Source organism: Gallus gallus, chromosome 3 (assembly GCF_016699485.2).
Source record: "Gallus gallus isolate bGalGal1 chromosome 3, bGalGal1.mat.broiler.GRCg7b, whole genome shotgun sequence".
In the NCBI taxonomy this organism is placed as follows: Eukaryota; Metazoa; Chordata; class Aves; order Galliformes; family Phasianidae; genus Gallus; species Gallus gallus.
The window spans coordinates 26,714,735-26,738,113 of NC_052534.1; the positions used below are offsets into that span (position 1 = coordinate 26,714,735).

The 23,379-nt window shown below is 41.6% G+C and overlaps 1 protein-coding gene across 7 annotated transcripts in view; it reads left to right on the forward strand.

Annotated features, from left to right (window-relative positions):
* TTC7A (tetratricopeptide repeat domain 7A) overlaps nt 1-23,379 on the forward strand; it is a 162,061-nt gene that overhangs the window by 86,289 nt on the left and 52,393 nt on the right. For all 7 annotated transcript variants that reach the window (XM_015283703.4, NM_001396803.1, NM_001396804.1 and 4 more), the window contains one exon: nt 20,601-20,717. In XM_015283703.4, the coding sequence (XP_015139189.1) occupies nt 20,601-20,717 (117 nt within the window). The remainder of the gene's footprint in view (nt 1-20,600; nt 20,718-23,379) is intronic.

The following is a 23,379-nucleotide window of genomic DNA, read 5'->3' on the forward strand; positions in this document are numbered from 1 at the left end:
CCTTTCAGTCAGGAAAAGGTCTGTAACTAAATTAGATGGTACATTCTGCTGTTCCTCTAGTGCTAAAGCAGATGGAAGTGTTTGGAATCTCCTTTGTTGCCAAGGGTATAAACAATGTCAAGAGGCTGTACATTGTCAGTTTGGAAATGCCAACTGGAAAAGGGTTTCATTTTTAAGTCCACTTGAGAAAAGAAGGAGGGGAGGGGTCAATATATGCACCCTTTTCAGCCTTCATACTGGATGATTTTCTCCTGCAAAGTTTCGATAGTAGAAACTACATTTTAGATGCAGCAATACTCAATTCTTACGCTATGTAGTTGATCTGTGCACATGAGCTGGTGTCTCATTTTACAAGCACAGCAGTATGTGCTGTGAATCTGGGAATTCTTGATGTAAGCAGCATTGTAGCTGAACAATAATTTGTTTCTTTTTCTCTAACTCAGTAGAGCAAGGAGGCATTGTAAAGTTGCAGTACCAGGAAAAGGTAGAAGTAGTATACACAAATTATGTATTCCAGCAGGTACTCATTATCTGCCTGCATGGGCTACACCATTAGCCTGGGATTAGCTGCAAGATGTGGGAGAGACAGAAATCATGGTTTTAGGTGTCACTCTGAGCACTGTTATTACAGGGGAGAACTAGTGAAGCAGTTCTGTATCCAAACAGCACCTCAAGGAAACCATGTTTCTTACTGGGTAGGGCAGATGTGCTCTTCAGCACTTACAGGGCTGTAATAAGCTGTAAGATGGGTTGCAAATGATGCTGTGAATGAGGAAAAAAAAAAAAGTGTTTCTGTATCATTAAGGACAAAACCATATACAGATTCTCACAAGTGAATGAATAAATTCTGAGTGTTTCCTCTGATGTGTGAACTCTGAAATTAGCACCGCTGATTTCTGCACTCTAAGAATAGTACAGCATGTCAGCAGTGAGGGAGGAAGGAAAAGGAAAATCAGGAGAAATATAACCTTCCAGCCTTCTGTAACTTTTGAGTTGCTTGAAGCTTAAGCTTTGGAGCATACATGGCTGTATCTGTCATTGCAGAAGTTAACTAAATAGCCCTGCATCAGCACTGTAGTAGAAAAATGACTAGTGATTGGCTTTGCCCCAACCTGAGAGAGATGCTTACTACGGGAAAACAAGTATACAAACAGGACTGTATTTTCTGTCCTCAGCACTTGTAAGTTCTTATCTTTGCTTGCAAGCAGGATCTGTTTGGACTGATGGCTTTTTAATAAATAGCACAGTGTCTAGATTTAAAGTGAAGGAGAAAGAAAGCCACTCTGGCAAAGCTGATATGCCCTACCCAAGTAGGGGAAAAAATACACCTGAGAATAGTGTAGATGGCCTGAGTCTGACTGGAACGTAGTAGCTGAGTGTGAGCATCTGCTGACTACCTTAGGAAGTGAGGACTTGTCATCTCTGTTTCCACTGGGGATCTTATAAGCCGCTTTTCCAATATTATACATAATAGCAGTTTGGCTGAAAATATTCCCCAGAAGAAAAACAACAAAATGTGAAACTAGAATATATTAAAGGCCAAGGGAGAGAGCATATATTTTTCTTACTGAAATTAAACTTTATCAAACTGTGCTGGTTAAAAAAAAACAAACAAAAAACAAAAAGTGGCAAAACCAAAATTGCACTGCTGCAGTATGTGCCTTTCCTACCAACTGCTCTTCAAAGTACATTACATGCATTTTTTCCATGAAATTCAAAGGCCTCTCAACAAATGTTATTAAACTTTATTGCCACTTTCTCTTGTACATGACAGCTGCTGCTAACAGCATAATTGGCTGGGGAGGAAGTCACTGTGTGTCTTGTTCTGTGCATGGTCCCTCTAAATTCCTTCTGGCACTGACAGTGGCTTCGGTATGCATTGTGAACAATGCTGCTTATGCTTGCAGCACTTTAATAGTGCCATTAAACTGCTTCTCCAGAGTACACAGTAATCATCATTAAAGCATGTCGAGTTTGGTCTTTGAATAGAGATTGAAGCAGGACCGGTAGTTTCTGAAGTTTAAGGCTGTCGTTGCGTGGAGGTTTTATGTAACAAATACCTCCAGCCTTAGTAAGGGCCGCTTGTAGTGAGAGTAACTATAGCAACAAAACAAAGTTTCTGGCTAATGAAGGAATATTTCCAGCCAGTAGGACATCAGCCTCTGATCCAACCCCTGCAATACGCTTATTTATCAGTTTTTTTGGTGGAATGCTATTTTAATAGTTACTACCATATTATCAATTTTTATTTTTAATAATTGTCATAAACTGTCATTTCTTTGCTTTCAATGTGGGATTTTTATTTTATTTTTTATCCTGTTTTCCTGAAGAAAATAGTGCAGTTGGGCTTTTTATAACATTGGACGCTTTTGGAAATACTGTCTGATTTGAAACGGGCTTTAATAGAATGGTAGACATCCCATCAAATAATACTGTTGCCCAAGTTTCCCAGGAGCAATTGTCTGCACGGGGAAACCCAGGCAAGGAGGTGCTGTGCTGTGCTCAGGCTGGCAGCAGGACAGTGAGCGGACATGGCGGGGACCTGCCACATGGCTCATGGCTCTAGGGGGATGGACAGGGAGGTGCAAAGCTGTAGGGAATTAAATGCCACTGGGGAAATGAGGAGTTTATTGCATTTAATGAAGAGTCTTATAAATACATATTGTTTCTCTGTCTTACGTGGTCATTGGCATTCATAAGAGGTGACAGCAAAATGAGTAAGGAAGGCAATGAGGGATGCTGCAAGAGGTGATCAGAGCAGCCATCCAAATTTGCATGTACTGGAGGTGCAATAAAGGCTGGGGTCTCAGGAGGCCTGCAGGAATCAAACCTCCTTAGCAGACCAGGGAATCGTAGCCTAAAAGCGACAGCCACTTATATAATGGCAGAAAGAATTATTATTCCATAAATAAAATGGTAACATAAAACTTCAGTTGAGAGCTTTTCTTTTGCCAGACCAATGTTATATGAGGAGCAGGAGTACATTTTTAAAGGAAGAATGGCATTTGCTGAAGCAAGCTGAAATTGTGGTGCTGGACTCTGGCCTTGCCACCTCGAAGCTGTAATGGCATTTGGACGGTCTGTGTGTAAGCATCCTTATCCCGACTTAATAAACCAAAAAAGCACTAGTTTTTAAAGAGATCCTTGACCCTATGCTAGCTTGTTTGAATAATTGTCTTTTCTAAAGTTCAGTAATTTTCTGTTCAAGTGGGTTAGAAACACTTTCAGTGTATGAACCTCCAATAAAATTAAATGCATTTTTGCACTGGAGTGTATCTCCTCTTTCAAGCAACAGCTTCTTGCTCCAAATAATTCCCTAGCCATTTAGCAGCAAGAGCACCATGCAAGCAAATGGAGATGTGGAAAACAAGGGAAAGCAAAGAAGTGTAGACTGTTATTTGGCTTTCTGAAGGGCATAGAAAGTCTGTCTGATGCATTTATGTAGTTCTCTGAGGCTGTTCCTGCATAGAATCAGAATCATTAGGGTCAGAGAAGACAACTGAGGTCATCTAGTCCAACTATCAACTCATCACCGCTGTGCCTACTAACCCGTGTCCCTCAGTATAACATCTACACGTTCCATGAACAGCTCCAGGAATGGAGCTCCACCACCTCCCTGTGCAGCCTGTTCTGACAGAATTAGGAAGTCTGGTAATGCACCTTTTCTGCATAGTAAGAAAGGTGTTTGTCCACCAGTAAGCTGGAAGAAAACAGCCATTCTCTTGCAAAACTGTGTTTCCTAGATAGTGTATTGCCATAGTTAATCATATCAACCCCAGGCCCCACCTTCTTCCAATAACGTTCTCTTTGACCTTGCCAGCATCCTCGTGATGTGTCACATGTTTTGTGATCACTTCGTACACCAGTGAAATGCTGGGGCAGAGCGGCGGTTTAAGAGGGAATAGCATAGCAAATGTCAGATTAAGCTGTAAGGAAGAATAATCTGCCCAGCTCAAGTTGGTGAGATGGTTGTAGAGAGGCAGAACGTAAAGGCCAGCACTGGAGTTTTACCATATCATATGATTTAACACCTGCGTTCATATAAAAATGTGACATAGACTCTTTAGTATCTTTCGTTAATTAAAACTTGGGGTTTGCACTTCATCTAAAATGATTTAATGGTTCTAACAAAATATGGGAGCAGGTATTAAAAAGGATGAATCTTAAGGGGATGAATGTAATCTTAAAGACCCAAATAAAAGCAATGTAGTTCAGTGTATTAAGGAAAGCTGGCCAGATATTACTGAATCCATCTCCTTCATTTGATGGTTGGAATTTTTCTTTTACTCCCCCCTAAATCAGCTACAGCACTAAATCCTATAATAGAAACCTTCTAAAATTAGTAGAACTGGCTGAGCTTTCCATCTTGCTGCACTGTTCTGGTTGAGATTATTAATGAAAACCTGAACTTTTGCCTTTCTCTCTCTGTTTTATAAATTAATAATAGGATGAGTTAATGCAGGCGGTAAGTTTCAGGCTTCATTTTATATCATATCAGCTTGTGTTGTTTTCCCAAGAGTATTTAACTGTGTGTTGTTCTATAGCAGCTTTAACAGTAGAGGTTTTGTTTTGTTTTGTTTGACATAACTGCAGAAATATGCTTTTGATTTGTGGCCCACAAATTAATGCTTGTGGATTGGACTGGCTCATCTCTTAGATTCTCTAGAACGAAGTTCCTAAAACTGTAGATCACAGCTTCCTTCACGATTGTAATTGCATTAGCAGATAGCATTGCAACAGTCAGAAGTCGAACAGAAGCAATGGTGGCTTCCAAGGTTGTCCCTTCCTTCTTCTCCCAGCCCACCATGCTCATAAAAAGTAATCCTAGGTGCTTTGGAACTGGCCCGCACTCTAAAATGCAAGGAAAAAATGGCTAAAGACCCAAGAAGAGATGTAACACAGAATGGCTATGTTGTTTCTTTCACTCCTGTAATTTAGAACTCCTTCCTGAGCAGCAGGAGTAAGCAACAGAATTGCTCATCTGGCAAAGTGAGTTGCAGTTAGATTTTTATTTATGGCAGCAAAAGAAAAGTTTGTCACGTGAATGTGTCCTGAGGCACAGCAACCCATGGGAGGGGAGAGGGAGGAATGAGTCCAGTGCCACGGCTGTGCTTTTTCAGTTGCAAGGGGTGTTTTGCAGCATAGATAGAGAGGACTGATGCTGCTGCAGGTGCTACCCACAGTGCCAACGAAGCATGGTGTTTTAACGTGGGAGATGGTTCACAGTGGTGCAGAGCTGTACCAAGCTGTGCCATGCAGCCGCATCAATGCAATTAGTTAATTTAACAAGAGAACACATGCAGCTTAGGGGAGAAATGTTTCAGTGGCTTAATCCGTTTCCCAGGGTTGCCTTTGCTGGAATAACTTCAACAGAACTGAGCTATGAAGCAAACTGAGTAGATAATGTTTTACAACTTAAGTAGTATCTAGATGGTAACTTTTATGGGCTTGGAAATTTATGTGCTAGGATTGTTGCCATGCACTGGCTTTGCAAAGGTGATATTTTTGTACTTCAGGCTTCAGATGCCCATTGGCTGTAATCCTGAATATAGTGATCAGAATTTGTATCCCTTGGAAACGGCAAACCACGCTTAGAACAGATGGTAGTCTGAAATACATGGATCTGCAAGGTTTACTGAAGCAGACTTCACCAGATTTGAGTGAATTAAGTGCATGACGTTATTTACAGTTTTCAGTAGAGAAGCTTTAGGATAACTGGAATGACACTAAAAATCCTGCACTTAGACTGACTGAATAGCAGGTATTACCTGGAAAATAAGTTTATACGGGGACAGAGCTGACAAACGAAGCTGTGAGCTTGGCATAGAGTGGGAGCAGAAGGGGACTGGGGAACATTTAAAATGCGAAGGCCTATATCTATATCAGAACTGCCAAATGCAGCTAGTGTGGAAGTTTATTATAAATAAGGAACAAAGTGAAAGTGAAAAAGCACGAGGAACAAATTCAGTCATGCCGTAAGCAGTCACAAATCTGACGCATCAAGAAACCTGTCGGCTTCTAACAGAGACCGTGTTTCTCTGAGTAAATCCATTCTGTGTCTCATTCATGCTAAAAGCATCCTGAAATTCGTGTGTCTGTGCTTTTAGTAACTTCTGCAGGGACTCCTGGAGAAAGATACTCAAGGCTGTTGTCATGAATACTCCGTACAGGAATCGACTTCGGGGACGTAATTCACAGTCTTGTACAGTTAGTGTGTTGGAATTTATGTTGCTGTTTCTGCTTAGGAAAATGACTCGTGCAAGCTGATGCAGGATTTCCTTGAGCCACTGGGTAGCAAATATCATAGTTATCCTGAGCAAGGATATGGTTCTGCAGTGCTGGAACTGCATGAGTGAAATGCTCTCACGTGCCTCCTCAGGTAGGATGGCAGTAAGCTGTACCAGCTCTGTGCGTCACCCACTGACATCCCCTTACTTCTAACTGTTTCCTTAGGTAGCCACGCAGAGTGGGCTGCTGCTGAGTCAGAACCACAGGGTACGTGAAAGCATTCATTCACTGCTGCAGGTTTGAGGAGCTGCTTCACACAGGCAGCTTCCCTCCCTGCCCCCTGTTTCCCCACATCCCCCCCTCCAAAGGCCCTTTTATATGGTAGGTGGACTTGATACTTTAACGTGCTCGTGCCCTTTCTCGTACCTGTAATTTAGCATAATTATGACTTGACAAATGCATGCAATGCGCTCTCATCACCATTCGGTTTGGTACGTGTATCTAGTGAGGTTTTCATAGCTGGCGACTCCATTTCTCTTCTGCTTGGGGTCATCTTGTGCTGAAGCCTGATAAACAGGGTAATTACTTGAAAAAGGATTACAGCTCTGAATCTTTTCCAGTAAGGCCGAAGGAAGCTATTACTTCATATTCCGTTAAATGGCACATGGTAATTCTAAACACCTTCTGGATTTCTAATGAACTAAATCGGATCTGTTCAAGAACAAAGAACACTGATCTTTATCTGTGCGTTTCAATAGTTTTTAAGCCCTTCTCCTTACAACAGGATTTAGTTAACAGCATATAGCTGCAGTCAAGAAAAATAAAAGTGTCACATTCTCCCCGGATGCATCGTGGTGCTGGGGATCTGATGCAAAATGTCAAATTTCAGGTGCACGCTGTGTATTTGAACTGTGCTTCCTCTGGATGTCATTCCCCGAGGGAATTAATTATGGCAGGATATATCACATGCACAATGACAGCCTCTGTTAAGCCTTCCCGAGGCAGAGCTGCCGATCAGGTCAGTAAGAGCCTGAGTGCTTTCAGTTGCACTGGAGTGAATAAGGAGTTCTGTGCAGTGACTTTGGGTATCCTTTCAGCAAGGTACTTCAGGACACAATAATGCAAGTACAATGCCCTTATCGTGGTGGGAGCAGGGAGGAACACACTGCCCGTGTTTTGGATGTATTGGTTTAGAAAGGAAGGGAAATAGAAATTAAATTGCGTGCTCTGGGTTATAGTTGGCTCTAATGATGGCCTCATTCAAGGGGGAAAAAGAGGCGTACATAAATGCAAAGCATTTTTTATGCCTAATGGTAAAACACAGGGCAGATATGATACTGTTATACTTTGAGGTTGACATCTGTTCCTCCCCTTCAGACTTATTTCAGGGAAACACTGGTACATGCTGCTAGCTTATCAGAAGGCACAGATTATAAATACACGCTTCTCATTTATCCCAGTATGCTCAGTTCTCTTTTTTCTGCAGAGAGCTCTGTACTGAATTACCGGGATACATGAAACAGAATGAATGTGGAGATGTCATTATGTGCTGTCAGCAGGAGCAGGTGCGACGGAGCTCAGTCCAGCCCCTTTCTGTCTCCCATCTCGGATGGGTTTGGAGGTGCAGCGTCTGCCCCCCAGGCACCTCTCAGATGCCAATCAGCGTCAGCAGCCCCGCAGGATGAGCCAGACATTTCCATGAAGGGCTGCTCGGCACAGAGGGAAAGGGAAAATATAAAGCTTTTCTGTGTGGAAGGCTGGGGCTTGCTGTTTGTCATCGCTTCTCTTCCTTTCCTTTTTGCAGTTGCAGTATCCTTATGGAAGAACTGAACAGTTGTGTTTTTTTGGTGAGTCACCGAGAGTCTTTCAGGCAGCTCATTTCTTTTTTTAATTTGCGGGCTAGAATTCTGAAAATCTCTGGTTTATTTAAAGGGATCAGGGAGGAAGTCAGCTGGTACAAACTGATCAAATTGCACTGACGCTGTACTTCACTTCTGGGTTTATCTGAGGCGTGCTGGTTTTAGGGAGATGAAGACAGCCTGCCTCAGCTTTTCTGACTTGAAACTTGAGTGCCAGGTCCCCAGCCAGTATGAGAAATGAAAATCATTCATTTCAATTGAGCAGAGCTGACTCCCTTCGGTTCTCTGGTCCTGATTGTTCAGTTCCTTGTACCTGTTCCACTGCAGCTGTTAGCTCCAAATGATGGAGTAGAGCTCAGTTCTATAAAGCACTATGAAGATCAATGGTTGCGAAGTGCTGGACCATTTCTCCAAAAAGCAAAACGCCTCAGTAACCTGTGGATGAAGAATCAAAAAAGCACTCCCAAACCACTGATCCTGTCACCTGTACCCTACTGTATCAGTGAGACATTTTTTCAACAGCCGACCCTATTTTACTCTCCGTAGTATTTAAATTGTATTTATGATCGCTGACTGAGGAGTGTTTTCAGGCTATTACTGTTAAGAAGGCCAAATGTCACCATTTTTGAATGCTTAAGATATAATAGCTGTGCATGTTTTCCCTCAAGGATTTTCTTAATCACACTTGCGGTGCTTGAGATCTGTAATACTGTGTCACCTTTTATCAGCACATCTGGAAGACCTGTCATATTGGGAAGAGTAGGTGTAACAGATACTGCAGAAAAATAAACCATTAATCTGATTCAAGGTTATATCTGCCATGGATTATCTCTCTTTTTTAACCTTGGCTGTGTTTCTCACCTTCCTCCTGAGGTTTTCTGTTTTTGTTGGCAGTTCTTAGTGAAATTTGTTGGGTATTTCTGACAGGCTGAGAGACAATGCTGGCATTTCTTTGTTAGTCAGGAGCAGTGACTCAGCTTATCTGTACAGCATAATGTGCACCTGCTGGAGTCGTATGTGCAACATTGAAGTTTCCAGCAAAGCTAAGAAATGAATCTTCACCTCTATAATAGAGCCTGCAAGATTCCAAACTCTATCTGTGTTCAGCAGGGCTGCATGCAGCTCTCTCCTAAGAAAATCTTGTGCTGAAGTAGTAATCAAGGAGGCAAGCAGTGAATATGCATTCTGTAAGTAGGCTGATGAGTACAGTCAGGATTTTTTTTTTAGGAAGAAAATCTAAAGTACTGTTTTATGCTTGTGCTGAGAAAACAAGAGCTATTTCAGTTAAGCTGAAATGCTTGAAGGGCTTTACACATAACTCGGTGTCTGTACATACACTGAAGAAACTGGATTTATTTTAAAAAAATTATAGTTGGTTGGACTGTATTTCCCTTGTGTGTTTAAATCATCACATCGCAGAATGGCTTGGGCTGGAAGGGACCTTAAAGCCCCCTCATTTCCAACCCCCTGCTGTGGGCAGGGCTGCCCCCCACCAGCTCAGGCTGCCCAGGGCCCCATCCAACCTGGCCTTGACACCTCCACAGATGGGGCACCCACAGCCTCTCTGGGCAGCTGTGCAGCACCTCACTGCATATAACTGGAAACATACAGTGCTGTTTGCTGTAGGTCTTGAGTTTGGTTTTGACACTGGATGACAGTTCTAGAAAGGTAGGAAGATAGGATGTCAGCCTGTTGTTGTCCACACTAGGAAGGTAGCATGATGAAAAGTTGCCAGTCTCTGGTCTGCATGTTCTCAGACCTAGCAGAAATTAAAAACTACAAGACCTGACCCTGCAATTAGCTTTGTGCAGTGTCAAGAAAGGAAGTTTGGTAATATGTCTGCAAAAACAAGCTGTGGTGAAGCAGCAGCCCAGTGCTGCCATGAATGCAATTTTATCATTTTCTTAAGGCAGAGTGCTGTGCAGCACCAAATGGTAAGCACAGGTTTTTGTTAGGTTAACTGAAGCTCCATTCTAGGAGGGAGTGAAGGTGTAGCAGTGTGTTCCCTAGCACTTCTGGCTGCTGAAGTCTAGCCCTAGGTCTGCCTTAAAGGTCATGCTCCTGTGTCTTCCTGCTGCTGTGTTCAGCTGGCCCTGGTGCTAACACAGACTGTAATTACATCATGGCTTTGCTTTGCAGATGTAGATAAATATGATTCCTGCTGGTAGCAAAATATCCTTTTCTTTCTCTTGGATTTTCTGCAGTGAAGTCAGCAGTTTTGTGTCTACTTACCACAACATGGATTTGTTCTAGGTTCTATGGGGCTTTCTCTGAAGTAAAGGAGTTTGTATCTGCTTGTTTCATTCCTGTAACTGCTTTCACCTTCCTAGAGTGCCCTTGCCTTTTTTTTCAGGCTAGCACAGAAACTTTCTCTCCCATAACTCAGTGAACAACATCTTCTCACAAAAAACTCTGTTTCTGAGCTGTCATACTGTATGGTGGGTTGCCTTAGCCAGAACACAGGCTAAAACTTGCCCACACGCACCTCAGAGTCAATATCCTGTAGTGAATTTCTTGGCTTTGATTGATTTCCATCATCACCTTCACTGAGAGACACGGACAGTGAGCTTGAAATATCAGTGGACAGGTTCTGGCCCCTCTAGTGTTACTCATGTTTACACTCTGTCCTCTGCAAGAGACTTATAATCCTTCTCCTCAAAAAGAGCTTGATCCACCAAGGTCCTTAAGCACACACTTAGTTTTAAGTAGAGGAGTAATTGACTTGTTGATTTCAGCAGGACTACTCATGCTTAAAGATGAAGACCTTTTGCAAGTGCTTTGCTGGAGCAACGCCAAAATGGAGTAAATCATATTGCCCCAAAGCAAAGTGATAGAAGGAGTGAGGTCTATTTGACAGCAGCATGTAATGCATTTTAAAAAGAAATAAATGCTTTTTTTAAACCAAGCTTTTTTTTATATATATAGTAAAGCTGAAAACCATTTTGTGTGGTTCTCATTTCCTAATACAGTGGGTGCGTGATGCAGTTTTGCTGTTAGCTCCAAGCATCTCTGATATGCAAGATCTTGTTAAAGGGTTAGGTTAGGTAGAAGTGTTTTACTAATCCTGTGGGGAGAGTTCTGCTTTACTATATTTTGTTGTATAATCTATACAACTGTGAGTACGCTATCACTTCTTAATACTTTGACTCTAGGTTAATTAGAAGGTATTTCACTCTATTTTAGTGATGCAACACAGGATTCAGACTTACCTTCTCAGGCAGAAGACATGTACTTGGTTGCAGTTTAAGGTGACTTGGAGGCTGATGTTGAATGTTACCTCAGTAACCACCGTCCTGATATTCTTTCCTCTAAATGCTGCCTCAACTGCATCTCCTAGAAGCTTTTCTGAAACACCACAGTTGAGAAGTGTAAATGAAGCATCCAGTTCTGCAGTCTTTGGGGAGAGGAGGAATTGGCAGCATAAAAAGTACTTCAGCTTTGTCCTGTAAATGCTATTTTCTTGTCTGGCAGGATCTCAGCTCAGCAATTAGAGGGCCTAGGCCTGGTTTCCTTTTCCATTTCTGTAAATGGAGAGTCCCGTGGTGGTTGTGACAGCATGGTAGCTCTCAGTTCTGCCCTTCCAAATTAATTTCCATTTAATTAGGACTGGCTGAATTTACCCAAGGGCACATCTGATGACATCCTGAAGGATCAGGCCCAAGAGATGAGCAAATGTTTTAAGGGTGGTGACAGTTATGTGGGGTCCCAACCTCCTTTCCTCCCTGTCCACAGATTACTCTGAAGTTGAGAGCACCAGCATTAAGAGATTAAATATAAAAGATAGTAGGAAGATGATGATGAAGAACCTTTGCAGAGGTCATTCCCACTGTCTGCCCTGCAGGGAGAAGAACTGAAGTGACTTGTACAAGACTAGGCCTGAGGCCGTGCCAGAGCATGGCTTTTGCATATCATATGGGCCATATGATGCTGATCCCACTGCCTGCCCTGAGTGCAATGCAGTGCACCAAGGTTTCCGGTACGCCCCTGAGATAGCAGTGTGAAATGCACATTTTTGTGTAGCTCCTGATGTTTGGAGGCTTTCACTGTCCTTTCTTTTTCTAGGTGCTCATGCAGTGTCCAATGCAGTGGCAGTTATTCCTTGCAGCTGGGCCTTGTCAGAGAAAAAAACAATTCACACACACACACATACACACACACACACACACAAAAGCAACCCAACACTTGCAAACTAAACCTCAGTTTGAAATCTTTCAAAATGTTCCAACACAATGGCTAGTGTATAGTCCTAATGGAAGAAGTTGGTGTCAACACTCCACGTAGCAAGACTGTAGTCTTTTTCTATTTAGTGTGAGGGTAGTACTGTGGCTGTGCAGTCAGTTAACATTCAGTAAAGCTCTGCTGTATTTGCATGATGGAAACCTCCATCATGCAAATTTAACGGCTGTTTATGAGGATGGATAGTGATAGGACAAGGGGGAATGGTTTTTAACTGAGACAGGGGACGTTTAGGTTGGATATTAGGAAGAAGTTTTTCATACAGAGGGTGGTGACGCACTGGAACAGGTTGCGCAAGGAGGCTGTGGATGCCCCATCCCTGGAGGCATTTAAGGCCAGGCTGGATGCGGCTCTGGGCAGCCTGGTCTAGAGGTTGGCGAACCTGCACATAGCAGAGGGGTTGAAACTAGATGACCATTGTGGTTCTTATCAACCCAGGCCATTCTATGATCCCATCCAGCATCTTGTGACAGTGAATTAAACAGAAAAAACAGGCAGCTTAGATCTGATGACCCAGGCAGGTCAGATAATCCTGGTGAGTTCTGCCAGACTGTGACTTTGTCACATCTATGACCGAAATGCAAGTGTTATGAGTAAGGTTGGTGCTTTTCCTTTGTGTCACAAAGCTAGCATTTCTCTTCAATCTAACAGTGGCATTGACACTATCAAGACTGAGCCATGGCCCTGGTCTCCAGTTCTGTGCACTCATGTCACCTACGCTTTTGGAGAGTAGCTTTTAGTCAGACATTTCTTGCTTCCTGGTGAGAAGGTTTGTGGGGATCAGGTTAACGTCTTGGTTTTTACCAGTGTAATGTTCTATCAGCTGAGCCAGATGCTTTCATTCTCCTAGCAGTTTGCTTTCAGAACCAGAAGGAAAAATTCCTTTTTTGCTTAGAGTTTCCAGATTTTGCTGTAAACAGTTGTGAAGATTATCTTTGTCTTTACTCAGGCTAGATGTAGAGTGAAATGCGTGTGTTTTTTGATGGCACAAAATCATTTTGTTGCCAGCTCCTCATCAAAGTGAGAGGAAGGTTAAAGTTCCTTTCAGATGTGTCACCCAGAGGATCCTATATAACACAGGGAGATAAGAGAAAGACCAGGGCTTTCATCAGCTCTGCTAACGGCTAGCTCGATTCCTATGCTCCTAACAAAAAGAAAAATATTGCCAATCTAGGCTTCAAAATGAATGATCTAATTGAAAGGAAAGGAAAAAGAATGCTGATCACTCATTTTTGTGCCTCAGTTTTTGGGGTATAACCAGATATGGCTTAGTTCTAGAAAAAGATGAAGACAAAGACTTTCAGTGCTTTCTTTTCCAGCAAGTAATTGTGTTTTTTCTTCCAGCAGACTATTGCTTTGTTGTTGTTTTTTAAGTGACAACTTGCCTGGGTTTAGTGGATCGGGGGCATTTGTTCAAGGCCTCCTTCTAAGTGTAAGTAGCAGTTTCTGGGTGGGCTGTATCAATAATGAATCGTATTTGCACTCTGCATCACAAGTGAACCTTAAGGAACTGAATGACCAAATAGGACTGGCTGCAGACATGTTTGTCTTGAGAAGCAACGCTTGGGTTCATGCGTAGTTTCCTTTCTACACTACATGCAGGAACTTTCTAGGTGCCTTTTATTGTGGCACTAAGTCTAGAAAATTACCTTCATAATGTGTACGTTAAAATAGGCAAGAATCCACCTCTCTGAAAGCTGTGCTCATCCTGTGCAGCGCTGTTGCAGTTGTAGCTTGTGGAGCAACAGTAGCTGAGTTACTCTTGTGGAGAACCTGGGCTCTGAACAGGGCATTCTTCTAAAGGAGGTGTCATCTTTGAATCTGCTTGTTTTTATGGGCTGAGGCTTGTGGTTCTTGTCTTTATTTTTTGTTGATATTGGGGGGGGAGGTGGGGATAAATGGGCAATGAGCCACAGACAGTATGTCTGTAAAAGTATATGACCAATTTATTTTTGTAGGGAAAGTGATAGATTACATGGCACAGCATGAAGTTATAAAAGGAGGTTGCAGTCAGCACTGCTGGCATTAATTTAACTAGAGAATGTGCCCTTAAATGTCAGGAGACTGCAAGAAGCACTGAGTTATTTGAGAAGACAGCAACTTCGATGTTGATGTTATCAAGAAGAATGTAGGAGATTAAAAGCAGCTTACCAATTTTGCCATTTTTTTCATATTGATAACATGGCAAGGGCCTTAGCAGGTGCTCTGGGAAGGTTAATTGCTATGGTAAAAGAACTTGAACTAATTGGCTCGCATAGGTGACTCACCATTGTAGCTAAACTCAGCAGCTGATAAACCAAACAGCTAATTCACTGTGAAGAAACTGCAGTTCCAGATACACTTTCCTCTTGTACTGGCAGATAAAACAAGACCAGACAATCTGGGTTATAAAAAGAATACAAGCTGCAATCATATTTATGCTATCTCAAAATGTAAGAATGGCCGTTCTTGATCAAACTAAGGGCTTCTCTGTCTTCAGCAGGACATCTGGTGAATTCAGAGGGAAAAGTATGCAGAAACGTGGCAGTGGGATGATCCTTTCCCTCATGTGTTATCCCTGCTTCTGTCAGCTGAGTTGTTCAGAGGCTTTCCGAGCCAGACATTGCATTAAGGCTGTGTTTAATGCCTGTGATGGGTCTGTCATCCATGAATTTATCTAATCCCTTTTTGAACCTGTTTATGTGTTTGCTCCCAGATCATCCCCTAGCAATGGGTTTTGCATTTTACTTTTGCACTGTATGAAAATACACTTTATTTGCTCATTTAAAATCCACAGCTTCATTGCTTTATTGGATATCCCCTACATCTTCAATTAAAACAACACAAACTGCTTTTATTTCCTTATTTTCTACACGCTATTCATGATTTTATAAATCTGTCATCTCTTCTCCCAGTCTGTTTTCCAGGCTGAGAAGGCCACTTACCAGCTCCATGCACCAAAAGCATTCCCAAACTTTCATAATTCGTCTTCTCCATCCTCAATCCTAGGTCAGTTGTTAAATCAATCTATATTCTGTATCCACCTGTAGCCTCCTTTTGCATCTGCTACCTTAATGGGGAGGAAGCACATGTAAAGAGTTCAGTGCTGGGGGAACATCCTTGGCCCATCTACCCACTCAGGTCATGGCATCCCCCGCGTTTTCATTGGAGCTGGAATGGTGTATTTCTTTGTGTTTCTGTATGGGAAAGGGCCATATGTAATACTAAGAGGTAAGGGAGGGTAAGCTAGGCTGTGCTTCCCAGTGGCACTTGCTGTTCCAACACCCCATTAATCTGTCACTAGATAAACTGCATTTGCTATCCTCAGAGCTGTGACCAGGACTCTGGTTTCTTTCTCCAGGCATAAGGCTGTAAACACACACAAACAGACATGCACATGCATCCTGTCATTTAATGAAGGACACACACAGGCTGCAAACATTAGTTACAGAGGTTCAGTATCTTCATCCTGAGGTCGATAATTGCCTCCATGAATTGGGACGTATTACTGCTGTGCTGGGTGACTGAGTTTTGTTTGTCTGTTTTTCTTTTTATGCAGATTCAGAATAAGTCAGCAGTTGTGTGTGTAGGTGGGCAAAGTCTGGGTCAATAAGGAAAGCCTTTGGGGAATTATGGCCTTGATCTGGTAAAGCTCAGAGACGTTGATTAGTTAAATTCATTAATTGACATGTTCCGATGAACTGGAAGGGCTAAAAGCAGCCGGTGAATGACAAAACATATAGATAAGTGACAACATAATGCTCATTATTCCTAATTCAGTCTCTCAAGCTCAAAATCAGTGGAATGTGTTGTTGCTGTATTTGTACTATTTATTGCTTGTCATATGGTAAGACATAGAGATCCCATTGTGGTGCTGTAAAAACGCATCATTGCTACATTTAAAACTAAAATCTCCATTTTAAAGAAGCTTTAAAAACTCTTAATTAACCATTTAATAAATCCTACTATATCTTTGGAGCATCCACAAAGTCAGTAGGTTATTACTAAATATAGCATCTCCCCACTTCATCCACAGATGTGCTCATAACCATTTATAATGCGCTGTAATAGTGAAATCTAATTTTCCGAGCATCACAAATGAATTTATCTCAACAAAGTCAACTATATACAGACTTTAATTTGACAGAGTTAATGTTGCTGTGATTGATCAGTATGTTTACTTGTGGCAGTTATCTTATGGCAGGGAATGGAAGCTTTTGATACTGTCCACATAAGTGTTAGAAGAAAATCTGTGTTGAGAGGGAACAGTATTAAGAGAGTAAGTGTTGGTTATTTTCCACTGTTGCTGTTCCTGAAATGGTACACATTACAAGAATGGCTTGGGGTTTTTTTCCTCTCTTTTCCTATGCTTATGTACCAGTAATTTATGTATTTGCTTTAGCCCAAATCTCTCTGTTTTCATTTTCAGAGGCTAACAGAATTACCAATGACTATATTGATAATCTCAGGGCTATTTTTATATGTGGAATCTCTTTAAGAGTCTGCTCTGCTTAATATTACAAGCATCATACAAAAGTACAGTAAAATGCTATTAAGAAAATACAATAAAGTGAGATCTGTGCATACATAACTTTTGTTTATGCCCCTGAGAGTTGTGTGCAGACATGGATACAACACAATACCCATTAGATTTATTTGTAGCAAGAGTGCTATCTCTGTAATAAAATGATAAACTTGAGATAAAAATGATACTGTGCCACCTACTTCAGTGGTTTCTCTGTATTTTTATTTATTTCTGCTGTTAAAAAACTAGCTAGAAGTTGAGAAATGCAAACAACATATAGCACATATAATGCAATGATTTTCTTTCCAGCTTGCAACTGTCACGTTGAATTCTATCATTTACTACTGTTGTCAGTACAGCTTGATTTCTTCTGCCACTTACGTTCTTCCTGTTTGCCTTTTGGTTTTGTTCATTATATTATTGCATGATAACATGAACAGCAGTATTCCAGAGTCTCATTACCACAACAGTTAACTGTGCATGGTATCTCTAGGATCTGCTAATGTTCCATTGCAGAGACACTCACTAAAATTGTGTTACTTCTTTGTTATTTTTTTTTAACCTTCGTGTGCCTGTGTTTTACAACTGATGATAATATTCTGCTGAGACACTGTTATGTTTTTGTCAGGGATTTGCTCTGTTCCTGTATTTCATTAGTTGTTCTTGCTCATAAGATACAATTTTGCATCTTCATCCAAAGAAGTTGATATGTACTCACTGTAAAAGCAGCAGAATGATGGAAAAAAATAATGTAATATTCACCTTCATAATGCTTAACTGTAATGTTTAAGTATACTGTGTAGTGATTTTAATTGTGTGCAGATAACTAAACCATCTATATCCATACAGATATGAAATGAAGGAGGAACACTGTTAACGTATCCCTCCTGCATAGTAGTTTGACGGTTAACAGATTATTCATTCTTATATTCCTCTATTTAATTAATATTTAGAGTGTTATCCTTTAGCATCCATAAGCGTGGTGTTATATGGGGATATGAGTATTTTCTTCTCGAGGCCCTAGGGTCCTTGACCAGTATGCTTCTGCAACGCCATACATTGGTTATGAAGGTCTTTCACTTCGAAAGTTTGTAGTGGTTTAGAAATATTCTGTACTTGTAAAATAACATAGATAGTTCATTGTAGTAGGTGCTTGGACTGATAGAGTATTTTTCAGAAATGAATTGCCAAAAGGGCAATGAGTGATGGTGCAGGTCCGTTCCTCCACAGAACAGAGTCCAAAGATTCTAACTTGTGAACCCCTCCATCAAGCCCATAGCTTCCATTTGTCTGATATCATTGCTTTCCAGAAGTTAGCCTGTCTTGCTGAAAAAACTTTAAAGACCACAGAATTTACTCTGTACACAAGGTAGACGCTGCAAAGGTTATTTGCTTTCATAATGGCATGTTTGCATTTACTTACCATCTCCATTTGATAAGTTTCAGCTTCCAGCAAAACCTTGAATCTTCTGATTTTCTGTTAGATGTAAACCTCACTCTTAAGTACCTTTTCTCCATTGCAGGCTGCAGCAAAATATTTTCTTTGCTGTTTCTTGGTTAAACTAAATCAACTAAGCTTCTTGAGCCTCTGATGAACTACATTTTGGGGGCTCAGTACACTAGTATAATCATTTTCTGAACCTCATCCAATCTGAGTTACAGACGAGAACTAGAGACTGGATACTATTGTAGTAAGTGTCTTGCTGATGCTGTGAACAGGAATAATCCATCTTCTAACTACAACTTGATTGTGCTTCCGTATATGGACGTTAAGCATGCAGTCAAACTGTAGCAGTGGCCATGAGCAGATTTCTCTCTAGCAACTGACGCAATTGGACTATATTTTGGTGATATTTTTTCCCCCCAAACCCTAATATTTGTTCGTGCAGAATGGGACTACCATTTTAGCACATTTGCATAGCTATGTGCCACAGAGTCTTGGCTGCAAACTTGTTGTTGCAAGTGAAGGATCTCTTATTTGGCTGCAAAATCTTCTCTGATATAGAATCAGAGAATCACCAAGATTGGAAAAAACCTCCACGATCATCCTGTCCAACTGTCCACCTACCACCCCTATTTCCCAACTAAACCAGGTCCCTTAGTACAATATCTAAACATTTATTGAACACTTCCAGGGATGGTGACTCCACCACCTCCCTGGGCAGCCCATTGCAGAGCCTGACCACTCTTTCAGAGAAGAAATCTTTCCTTATGTTGAACTTGAACATTCCCAGCTTAACTTCTAGTTCTTCCCTCTAGTCCTATCGCTAGTGACACAGGAGAAGAGGCCAGCCTCCACCTCACCACAGCCCCCCTTCAAGTGGCTGTAAAGAGCTACAAGGTCTTTCCTGAGCCTCCTCTAGGCTAAACAGTCCCAGTTCCCTTGGCTACTCCCCATAAGGTTTGTGCTTCAGGCCTCTCACCAGTTTTGTTGCCCTTCTCTGGACACACTCCAAAGTGTTGATATCTTTCTTGTATTGAGTGGCCCCAGACTGACACAGTACTCGAGATGCAGCCTCATCAGAGCTGAGGGGGACAATCACCTCCCCGCTCTTGCTGGCAGCACTACTTCTGATACCAGCCAGCATGCTATTGATCTTCTTGGCTACTTGGGCACACTGCTGGCTCATGTTTAGGCAAGCATCAACCAACGCCCCCAGTTCTATGCAGTCTTCCAGCCGCTCTGCCCAAAGCCTGTAGCGTTGCCTGGGGTTGTGGCTGAAGTGCTGGACCTGATGCTTGGTCTTGTTGAACTTAATATGAGATTGCACCTACTTTTGTCTCCTTCTGAAGTTGTTTGGATTCCACAGGGGCCTGCAGGCCCCTCTCACAGTACTAGTTCTAAGGTTTTTAGCATTCAGCTGCTAGTGTTATCATATGCATATACACATATATTGCAGCTAGTGGATGGATTGCTCGCTGTATGGAGCTAAATCAAAATAGATAGATCTCAAACTTTCTGAAAACATTTAAAGCAAAAAGATAAATTTACTACAGTACATAAATAAATGCAATGATTTTGGCACTTAAAAAAGGTAAAACATGTTTGTGAAAGATAGTGTTAAAAGCCATGCCAGCAGCAAGCAGTGAGTTGTATCATTACTGAATCTGTCTTCTAACCTGAGCTTGACCTATTTCTGCTGAATTCCCATGGTCTGTGCAAGTAGGTATTCCCTGGGTACAGGAACAGTAGCTGTGCTTACACTGTGTAGAACAAAACCATACAAGGGCTATCAGCTGTCTTGCCTAGGGGCACAGGATGATGCCAGGTGGAGTGAAGAAGAAATATTTCCTTCCTGTGAGGCATTACCTAATTGTTTGCGTATATTAGGTGTGTTGGGTTTTTCCCCTACATATTGTCTGATATCTGTTATGTAAGCCATTGTCATAGGAGCGCGGCAGACTGAAAAAGCATTCTGGTTTCTGTGTTCTGCCAGTTCCTTTTTATTTTGTTTTTTATGCTGTCCACAGTAAAATGAGATTCAGTGTATGCTTCACCTTGTTAGCATTGTAACGCATTGCTTTTAACACTGTCCTGCCAACTTTGTGACACAAATCTGACTGCAGCTGAGAAATACTGGTAATCCTCTCATCTCCTTGTCGGGAATCAAAGTTGAGCCAAATGAAATGTTTTGTGCTCTAGAGTTTTCTTTTAGAGCTGGACGTACTGAGAAAGTGAAATCGCTGGCTGCAAGGATCTCACTAGAGTGGTACTGGTTCTCAACATTTATGAGGTGCCAATAAAACAGAAGTTGTTCTTTTTCCTCTTGCAGCTTACTCTTCACCAAAGTAAAACTGGAATGGATGCATAAAGGACCTGAGGAGGCTCTGGTGACATGCAGACATATGTTGCAGATGTGGCAGATGGCTTATAGTGTTTTACAGCACAGGTAGGCTTTCTCCACTGTCCAACAAGTTCAGATTTCACAATGGGGATGTAGTTATCTTCTCTAACTGTCCAGATACTTAAATTACTTTGCAAAAAGGGTAGCAAATAATATTGTTAAAAACAAGAAATAGAAGTAAATTTTTAGCCATGATTTAGGGGAAAAAAAAAAAAAAAAAAGCATTTGAACAGTGCTGAAAGAGATCATAGGTATGTTCTCTTTCTGTCATCTGCTTCCCCTCCATAAAAGATAAGAGTTTACAAAGTGTGAAGGTTAACAGCTTGGATTTTCTTCCTTCCCTCTTCCCTCGGTTATTGTCACAGTCATGATACCAATGTGCAGCCCTTCCCCCTTGGAAATATTCTCCCAACACTATACTTACCTCTCACCTGTAATGTTTGCAGAGGTTGTGTTTGATGGAAAATACAACATGTTTGACAGCAACGGTCATGGCAGCCAGTTGATGAAAAAGTTTTATTGTTCCCCTGCTTGCGAGTACATTTACACAGGCTTTATAAACACCAGAATGGTGGTACAGAACAATGCATGTCTAGGTACAAGTTGTCCTTAAGGGATTCTTAGTAATTCCATGTTGGTTTAGCTAACGAGCAGCAGACCACACACTAAAGATATTTACACAGCACTAGAATAGTTTCTTACACACTGGAATCGTTGATTTCCATAGGCCTTAGTGTCTTTAGCTGATGATTCAATCTTGTATTTCTCACATGAATAATCTTTACACTTATGAGTCGTCCTCGTGAAGGTGATCAAATCCACGCTGAACAGATAGAACTGGATGTGACTTACTGTTGCGAGGTGGGGGATGCGGTCTTGAGACTGAAGAGGCTGAGTTGGAGAACAGACAAATACTTGAAGCATTTGGATTGCATTTGGATCTCAAGCTGTGCTTTGGCTGTTACGTTTAAAAAACCAAGATGTGACAGCTTTAGGGGCTTTTGATAAGCTTTAGCCATAGAAGCCTAAACAAAACAAATTGCTCTGCTTTTGCTTTTGGGACCTCTAATGTGTATTTCATTGCTATTCCCAGTGGTATTTTTTGGCTTTCTCAAAAAAATGTTTCAGAAAGCATCTTGTATTAGGAAATAGTGCTTGAAAAGTAGCTGAAATTAACTTGGTGCCTGCAGTTTTTGACTGGATTTAGTGCTGCAGGAAGTACCTTTTTAATGCAAATTGCAGCGCTATCAACTAACAAATATTTAAAATATTCTGGGTTGGGCTTTCAAATGAACTGAAGGGGAATTCTTATTGGTGGGACTCGGAGGCAGACATTTTTTAGGGCCTCCTGGAAAAGAAAAGCCTGTTTTTGTATGAGGTTGAGAGCTGCTACACCCAAAACACTTTACTAGTTCAATCGGTAGCTAATCAACCACACAGTTAAACTGCACTTTAGTTAACGTTTTGTTGCATTGTCTGGCCCTGGTTTCTCAGTTGCCCAGTCTTAGTATAACTTTGTTAGACTACAGTCTTCTAGGGCCCAGTACTTTCTCCCCTGGCAGGTACTTATGTGCCATGCTAAGTGCCCTTCATCTTCTTCCTGATAAACCAAACTGATGGTGCGCCTGCAGTCTATCAGTCAAGCATTTATTTCACTAATTTTTGTGACCATTTTATCCACTGCCTCAACTACCTTTTTAAAACATGGGCACTTCCAGTGCCATATGGGGAAGGCAAATCATCTGGCTACTGTGCCTTCTTTGGTACTTGGGAAGGCTCTCTTGCTGGAAGGCCTGGTACTGCAGCTTTCAACAAGGAATTGTTCGCTTTCAGCCCTTTTTCGGAATAAAGAATCTCTTTTTGTTGGAAGCTGTTTTTTTGCAGAATGCAGTCCTCTTGTCACTGACTGTATTGAGATGCATTTTGTTAGCTGAGGTTGCATTATCAAGACTTCTCTAAAGGCTTCTCTCCTGTTATCAGACTTCTTGCCTGTCCTTTCTATAGGACATCTATAATCTAATGCCTAAACCGGTGTTCAGCCATGTGTCTCAACACTGACCTCATGGTGACTGCTGCATCAAAGCATCACGTTAGTAATGTTATAAAGCAAAGCTGGCAGGTTTGCACATACCTCTGCCATTCCACCAGCATGCTCCAGCCAAGGCAGTGACACTTGTGTCAGTGATGGCTGAGCAAGACAGGGGTGCAGGACTAAGCTTTGAGTTTTCCCTTCTATCTTTCACCACATAATAATTTCAAATGGGATATCAGTGTGGAAACCAGTATGTAAAACGGGGAGGCCCAGTCAAGGCCAGATTTAGATGAGCAGTCAGTGGCCAAGAATTCATGGTCCACTAACAAAAACTGTAATGTTTGATCCCTAAGCCCTGGTAAGAGGTTAATTAGCTGTTATAAATACGATTACCAGTATGACAAATGACAGTAAGTGGCTTTCAGTCCTAGACTGTTTGTTGGCAAGGGGAAGACTTGGTTTATCTTTCGCTGTTGTTTTCTGTGATAACAGCATAATCATATTTAAAACCAAATCCCAATCCCAAGGTAATTCTTCTGCTGGATTAATACAAATTCAAGGGAATCCTATGCAATCTGTACCATAGGACTAATTAAACTGGAAGATTGGGCATCCACAGCAATCATGATTCTGTGACAGCTCCTTTCCTGGAAGGAACGTCATCCACAAACTGAG